This window comes from Callionymus lyra, chromosome 12, assembly GCF_982586985.1.
Source record: "Callionymus lyra chromosome 12, fCalLyr1.hap1.1, whole genome shotgun sequence".
Taxonomy (NCBI): domain Eukaryota; kingdom Metazoa; phylum Chordata; class Actinopteri; order Syngnathiformes; family Callionymidae; genus Callionymus; species Callionymus lyra.
The window spans coordinates 22,366,647-22,374,815 of record NC_141829.1 but is presented as its reverse complement, the minus strand read 5'-3'; the positions used below and the strand labels follow the sequence as shown (position 1 = coordinate 22,374,815).

The 8,169-nt window shown below is 40.5% G+C and overlaps 1 protein-coding gene across 2 annotated transcripts; it reads left to right on the top strand.

The window, feature by feature from the left end:
- Positions 1-980: 980 nt before the first annotated feature.
- Positions 981-7,601, top strand: sp3a (sp3a transcription factor). 2 transcript variants are annotated; one of them, XM_087804241.1, is made up of 7 exons: positions 981-1,180; positions 1,502-1,593; positions 2,400-2,495; positions 2,794-3,973; positions 4,732-4,918; positions 4,994-5,190; positions 6,203-7,601. In XM_087804241.1, the coding sequence occupies exons 1-7, from the start codon at positions 1,174-1,176 to the stop codon at positions 6,487-6,489; spliced, it is 2,046 nt and encodes a 681-aa protein (XP_087660367.1). In that variant the 5' UTR covers positions 981-1,173; the 3' UTR covers positions 6,490-7,601. The 2 variants fall into 2 exon arrangements, with proteins under 2 accessions (XP_087660367.1, XP_087660368.1); XM_087804242.1 differs by lacking the exon at positions 2,400-2,495.
- The last annotated feature ends 568 nt before the right edge of the window (positions 7,602-8,169 follow it).

The following is an 8,169-nucleotide window of genomic DNA, read 5'->3' as shown; positions in this document are numbered from 1 at the left end:
AAAGAAAATGTCTGTCCGTCAAAGGTTGCGGCTTGTAGGTTATTTGCCTTTTTCCTTTAACTTGAAGGTCTTTGTTGCAATTGTTGATATGTTTCCAAGGACTCCAGGAGCAAGACAGATATAGCTGCGAGGTTTTTCTGAAGCTGTTTCCATTGGCCTGTGTTTACCTGACACTTGGATTGACAGTAGAGTGATTGGAAATATCCACCACTCACTGCCATGAGCTCCTAAGTGCACAGAAAGTGCTTTTGTCTGGCTGTAATGGGCCAAGTTTGAATTGAAGGTTGAGAGAAATAGCCTCACTGCATTCGCGCGCTGTGAGGAACTGACACACCACAAATAATACTCAGAAGTGGGCTCCTGATAGCATCAGGGGCAGCTACAAAAGCGTGTACGCTCTCATTTTGATGCACTTGCACAACGGTGTAATGTGCACAGGAGGCATGAGGGAATGGATCGAGTCTGGTTGTGTGTTTGTAGGAATCAATATAGACATCTTTCAACGACAATTTACTTTTTAGCCAAAGAATTGATCTCCTTCCGTGTCACCTTTTACGTCGTAGACGGCCATGTTCAGAAGTTGCCTTATGACTCTCACTAGAACTTTAAGCCAACTTTTCTGTTATCCATCTATCTATCTATCTATCTATCTATCTTTACATCCATCCATCTGTCCGCCTGTCCGTCTGTCTGTCATCAATCCATCTATCCATCAATACATTTTTCAGTTTTTTTAACACTGTATATTATGAATTAAATGGATTTTTTTTAAAAAGAAAAGAAAAAAGCAAAAAAAAGAACAGTTTATAAACTATCTTCTTTTTTTTGTAAATTTAAATTGTGTTTAATATTGAAATAACCTCAGTATTCTGAACTAAACTGGGTCTGTTTGCAGGAACTCGGTCGTAAAAGATTGACACAAGGATTGTCAAACCACATCACACAATTCAAACTGATCGTCCAATCAACTTTGGGAGAAAGGGCGGGATTTCCGGTTTGTGACGTAAACCCTCCCAGTCAACAGTGCAGGCCCCACCCTTTGTGTTACCTCCCGCCCGTCAATCAAAATAGAACAATATTCTTTTGACGTTTCTCTCTGATTTTAGCGCAAAAACAATCAATAACAAATTCCCGAAAATGCCGAGAGGACTCTGACCGACAGGACGTCAAGCAATGACCGGTATGTACCAGTCGTCTTGTTCTTCATCCATGTTAGCTCAGGCGCTATCGGACATCCCTGGCTAAATTAGCCTACTAGCATGCTAACTGGGATTCGTATTGGTGATAGTGCTAATCAGCTCCAGCTAAGTTAGCAGCGGTTGCTAGCTAGATTAGCTTGTTAGTCGCTCAGCAAACGAAGCTAATTATAGATATAACCGTGAGCGAAAATGGTTTCCTAAACATTAGCTATTTTAAAAGTGACACTTTTACGGGCTTGTTTTAGCGACGCTAGCTGACAGTCCTCTCGTTGATGTTTTCTCCGTCCACATCTGTGCTCCAGAGAGTCGAATCGAACCAGAGAACATGTCTGCTTTGGACGTGGGCAGCGGTCAACACGACTTCTTGAACCACGAAGAGAACAAACGTGTCGAGGTAAGATTATATCACTAGTTTGTCGCATGCAAGTGCAGGCTAACAAGTCGTACTCATTGAAAGGTTCTAGGCGAACACTCGGAGCGTTTTTTTTTTTTGCTAGTCGATATGAACTCCTCTGGTACAAAACCCGCCTTCTTACTAGTCGCGTCCACCCCACTACCTTTTACCTTTTACCTGGGCCAGTACAGTGACAAGTAAAGTGTTTGAAACAATCCAAAGTCTTGTGTTCCATTTGCCCATATGGTCTTTGTCTTTGGTACAAATACAGAGATGAGATTTAAGAATCATCCAGGTAGCTCGTGTACATTCAGAGATAAGACATAACTGAAAACATATTTTCAATATATTATAAGTTGTTTCCTGTCGTATAAGTATGTACTGATGATCAAACCAGTTTCACTATAGCACTATTAGATATAATATGAGTGAGAATGGCACTTTCTTAGTTATTTATAATGGAAATTCCCCAGTAATCTATTGGAAAACCTTTTGTCATAGGACCTCTCAAGAATACTACTTAAGTATTGAGGTCAAGAAGCATTGGGGGTTTTTTGTAAAGGGCCCAAATAATCTTCAAAAATTACTGTAAATAAGCTTTAAACTTAAACTGACAGTATAAACAAATATATATCCTACTAATAACCAACAGCTTTTTTTAAGCAGCTAAACCAGGTTTTGAGAAGCTCATTTCATCTCGCTGCCCGAGAAGTTCTATGAATGTTATGTCTCAAATAATGATGAACCCGTTTTCCTTAACTAATGGGCACTCTATCTTTTTCTTTTAAACTTGTTCATGGTGTTAGGATGCTCAGCCCTCATCGCTTGACCTACTAGCATCTACCTGCACTAGTGTTGGCTCACCAGCATCTGATGTGGACAGAGGTGCTGCCGCAGATGTGGTAAGTCAGCACCTCTGATCGTGTTGACACAACTATCAAGGAGTTTTTAAGCTCAAGATAATCATTTAATTTTAGAACAAATCAAGTTCTAAGTGACATTCAGAGACATAGTAGTGATTTAACCATGTCCTACTAATTCCTGTTTGACAACACTCTTTAATGCTACTTCATGAAGAAGTTATATCCTTGTGACCTTTGTGTGAGAATTGGTCGTTTCCCTAACTAAAAGATAGAATTATATTTTTAATGCTTACTCTTTGTGCTCTAAGTAAATCTGGACTATTTTCTTTTCTTATAGTCAGCTCAACTCACATCAACTGACAAGTGGGAGGTGGTGACTCCTTCAACAACATCAAAGGAAGAAATGATCCAGATCCCCAGCCAAGGACTATTAACATCAACTGGACAGTATGTTCTTCCACTACAGAACCTCCAGAGTCAGCCCATCTTTGTCTCTTCAACAATGGACTCAACGTCTGCCAATTCAGTGCCTAATATTCAATACCAGTTAATTCCTCACATACAGACGGATGGACAGCTGAGTTTCTCCACAGCTGGCATGGATGGTCAGACTCTAGGTCAGGATGTAACCGGCCAGATTCAGATCCTACCCGACGGGACTGTGACATCAACTGCAAACATCCTCAACAATAACCAGAACCTCATTTCACAAACTGCAAACCTACAGCATATTCAGGGGATATCAGTCGGCACTTCCACCTACAACAGCCAAGGTCAAGTTGTTACCAATGTGCCTATGGGCCTGCCAAGTAATATTACCTTCGTACCTATAAACAGTGTGGATTTGGATGCACTTGGTCTGTCTGGAGCTCAGACAATAGCAACCGGGGTCACTGCCGATGGTCAGCTAATCATGACCAGTCAGTCCATGGATGGTTCAGAGAGTCTGGTGAAGGAAGATCAGCTCTCTCAGACATTATCCGGTAATGGTTCAAATGGAAATCCTGAGATCTTCGTACCGACGTCGTCAGCTCAGCTTCAGAATACAATCAGTCACGCAGGTCTTACGACACAAGGAGCGTCAAATGAGCAAACCAATTTAAATGTTGGTCTCCAAGAGGGCTACATTCAACAGAATCAGGAGCAGAACATGCAGGTGTCTTCATCGCAGCAAATAGTCCAGCTGCAGCAGGTGCCTCTAGCGACCAGTAATGGTCAGGTAGTTCAATCTGGACAGAGCCTGCAAAATGTGCAGCTAGTAAACCCTGGGACAGTCATCATCCAGGCTCAGACTGTCAGCCCATCAGGTCAAGTACAGTGGCAGACCTTCCAGGTCCAAGGAGTGCAAAACCTGCAAAATCTTCAGCTGCCTACCACACCGCCACAACAGATAACCTTGGCTCCAGTCCAGACCCTGTCACTGGGAGGAAATTCAGTCGGCATCAATGCTGGTTCCATCCCAAACCTGCAAACGGTAACCATCAGCCCTGTGGCACAGGAAGAAAACGCAGACGGAGGTAAGCAGGCTAGTTCCTCAAAACTGTCCAGACATTTTACCTGAAGTTTCATAGCTGGTGATCCTAACTACACAGGTGTATTATTGGAGAATATGCCATTGTACTTTTCTTTTAATATCCTCAGTGATCAATCTAATGAAACAATCAAATTCCCATGATAACATTTGTATATTTTAAAAAAAATGGCATCACATTTTTGTTTCTTGTAAGCAATCCTGAAGGTTAAATTGAAATGCAGTTTATCCATTTTTTGTTTATGGTTAACAAACCAACCAAAGCGTTGAATTACAAGCAAACTTAACAAATGTGTGAAATTCATTAACAATATCCTTTACTAGACTTTTATTTAAGCGGAAAATCTGCATGTAGCCAATTTAAAACCTGTCCCAGATAATTAGGGCAAGATGCATGGGGCTGATAAACCGTCAAAAGGACAGCAGTCAAGCTGCCCGCCAATATGTTTAAGGACAGTGCAAAATTCTTCGTACATTTTAGTTGATCTTTTGAAAATAAGCAACACGTTTTTGATCTTGACATTCTTCAATTTAACAGAAAATTACTTAGTCTTAAATTGAACTTGGAAAACAGTGTAGAAATAATTTTAAAAAAGGGAAGGTTGAAAGTCCCAACATAGTTTGGAAGGAAAAGCACTTGTATTTGTGGATTTGAGATTATATAAACTTCATGTAGGAATCTAGGATTCTCTTGGCTGCTTCTCCATTGGTAAAATAAGTCACTTTTCTGCTCATCCTATCCAGATATTCGAATAAAGGAGGAGCCTGACTCAGAAGACTGGCAGATGAGTGCAGACTCAACTCTCAACCCCAACGATCTGTCCCAGCTTCAGGCTAGACTGATGGACGAGGACGAACAGTTTGCTCAGGAAGGCAAGAGGCTGCGCAGAGTAGCCTGTACTTGCCCAAACTGTAAAGACTCGGGTGGAAGGTGAGTGGCCGCATCCATCTTCTGACCTCCACTTTGTTTTTCAAATAACATCCCATGTCCTCCTGTCCTTCTCAGGGGATCCGCCATGGGGAAAAAAAAGCAGCACATCTGCCACATCGCTGGCTGTGGAAAGGTTTACGGAAAGACATCACACCTGCGAGCACACCTGCGCTGGCATACAGGGGAGCGACCTTTTGTCTGCAGCTGGATGTACTGTGGTAAAAGGTTCACACGCAGCGACGAGCTGCAGCGGCACCGTAGAACTCACACAGGTGCCTTTTCTTTAATCTTTAAATGTTGGCTCATCGGCGTAATTTTGATGAATCAGTGAGACCTGTTTATTTGTGTCACACGCACTGTGTCTCTTGACAAATCACTGTCATTAGACCGGATCTGCCTCTTCATCAAGAATTCCTCATGAGAATTTAAGATCTCTGTTAAAATGTGACTTCATGAAGGAAGGTGTTCATTTTTTAGTTTTACAGTAAAACACAATGAAGCTTTTTTAATGAAGAAACATCATAAGATGGCTAAAACTTTAACCCTGCTAACAAAAATGTGAATTATTTTATTCCATACGTGTGTATAGTGGTCCCACGAGATTATGCGGTTCAACTTCCACAGTTTTGCCGCTTGACAGATATTTTCTTTGCTCAAAGTATTGCATGTTGAAATATATATTGCAGCAAGCTGCAGTCAAGAAAAAAGCTCATTGTCATTGGTCACAATGTTACAAATATATGATTTACTTGAACAGAAGATACACATCAACACAATCGCAGAACTTGGTGGGAGGCAACAATTACTGCACCCACCTAACTTGTGGTCAATATAGTGAACGTCCATAAAGCCTTTCTGCACAAAGCTCTATTAAGTGATGTGTGATTGGTCACCATACTGTAATTAAATTGTACGTCTGTTGGTTTTTTCAAAAGTGGGTCAAATGACGGCTACGATTGGTTGGCTGGGCGGCAAAGCATTATGGAAGCTGTTAAGGTCACCATTAGTGAGAATGTTGTTGAGAGGAAAGACGCCGAATAATGCAATGTTATGTTTGCAAGTTAAAATAAATGTTGTGTATAATGAATTGAGAGGAAAAATAAAACGGGAATTTTGGGAATTTCGTTTAATGAAGGCGGGGAGGGGTTCTTTGTTTGATCCCCCACATCAAATGAGGGACCCCTGTATATATTAATCAGAGAGAGAGGGAGCAAGATTGGTCTGTGCAAATAATTTTGTTGTTACAATTATTTGTTGTCACTCACACCTGTCATTTTTCCACAGGTGAGAAGAAGTTTGTTTGCCCGGAGTGCTCCAAGCGCTTCATGCGTAGTGACCATCTGGCAAAGCACATAAAAACTCATCAGAACAAAAAAGGCGCGAACTCTGGCAGCGCAGTGGTGGCGTCAATGGAGTCCGCTGGCTCTTCAGACAGTATCATCACCACGTCAGGCGGGACTACTCTGATCCTCACCAACATCCAGCAGGGCTCCAGTAACGCCCAGGACATCCTGGCCAACGCAGAGACATTGCAGCTCGTCACTACTGTAGCCAGCAACGCCATGAACTGACACTGGATCAGCGTGTGAAAGTGATCAATTTATATATATATTTTTAACGCAAAATAGTCAATTCTTGTCCACCCTGGAGGAAGAAGAAGCCCAGATTTTTGTGTTTAGAAAAGACATTGCAGTAAAAACACAAGCAAATGCCTTATTTTGTACAAAAGTGCGTAGGTTGAAAGTATAATGTGCCATTATGTTTGAAAGTACTTCGTCTCCTTAAGTGTCAAGGCATTTAGTTTTCTCCTCATGTTTCAAATATAATTTCTTTAATCGAAACTAAACTTCACAGTTAAGCTATTTTATCCACGTAAAGCCTCGTCAAGGCTTTATAACAAAAAATGTATTAATGTGCTTTGTTTGTATTCTACGTTTTAATGTCCGTCTATTTCTTATCCCTCCATTGTTTATGAGCGCTTTCCCGCTCTTTATTGTCTGAAAACAATCAAACTTTTGTAATGTACCTCCTTTAACTATGTTATTCTGCCATTTAATATTTTGACTGAAGACGCTTTATATCGGACTTTACATGGAATTTGTGATATAAAATCTCTGGAACGTTAAAAAATAACTTCATCGTATGTCAATTTAAAAAGATTTTGTAATGATATCATTGTTATACGAAGACAAAAAGCCATTTTTGGAAGGCAAACTGCCAAATTCGACTTAACTCAGGGTGAGTTTGACTGTGTTACTGAAGCTAATCCCAACCGAAGAGTTGTGACGAGTGTCATCTAGAAATGTTAAAATGTTATCTGACGGACCAAACGCTGCGGTTATTAAATCTGTCGCCCTGGTATTGATTCTAAATAAATCTCATATATTGAGTTTTTAAATGAATCCAAATTTGCCCAAATGATTTGCCATGTATAATTTCAGGTTGTATAGTGTCCTTTTTTCTTTTTTTTTGAAGACAAATTCTATAACGGCACTGTTAACACTTTTATTTGAAGTCATTTTGTGTTAAACGCCCTTGACTGACTCTTGTACGTCTGCCAATGTTTCTGCCCCGAGCTCATTGTCAATCATGTTATTTTCCATGTGATTTTGAATATTTTTGTATTATTTACAACATCCTGTCTTTTCATATGTTCAATCGAATACATGTCATCTTAAATCTTCATCTGGTTTTTATTATTTATCTTGAGTAGTTTTAAAAGTGTTGTCTTTTGTATGCACGTGTTTGAATCACTAACAGGAGTGGATAGGAACAAGTTTGGTGGTTGCCCCTGAAGCCTTTGCTTTGTATTCAGCCGCTGAGCTTCTCCGTCCCGCCACATGATAGTGACCCAGAGCTGTTGTCCAGCAGATGTCACCACAGGCAAGGGAGCAAGTCCAGAGGTATGTTTGACATTTGACCTCTCTCCTGGTACTGCTCTACAATGGTCATGGATACTAATACGAGTCAACGGGAGGCAACAAAATCCAAACTTTCCACAGAGATGTTCCAGAGGAAAACTTCTAAAGTCCAAATTCAACTTTGAATCTGTTCCAGTTTAGTCTCATCCAGGACTCAAAAAGTCCTAAATATTAATATATTTGCAACCTATTCATACTCTGCTTCTATCTTGACCGCTACTTCTTTTTAACTCCACGTCTTCCATCATGCCTGCATTCTCTTCTTTGATATCCTGTCACAGATACTTAAAATAGTAGAATTATTTTAGAAGTGAGTAATATAATATCAAG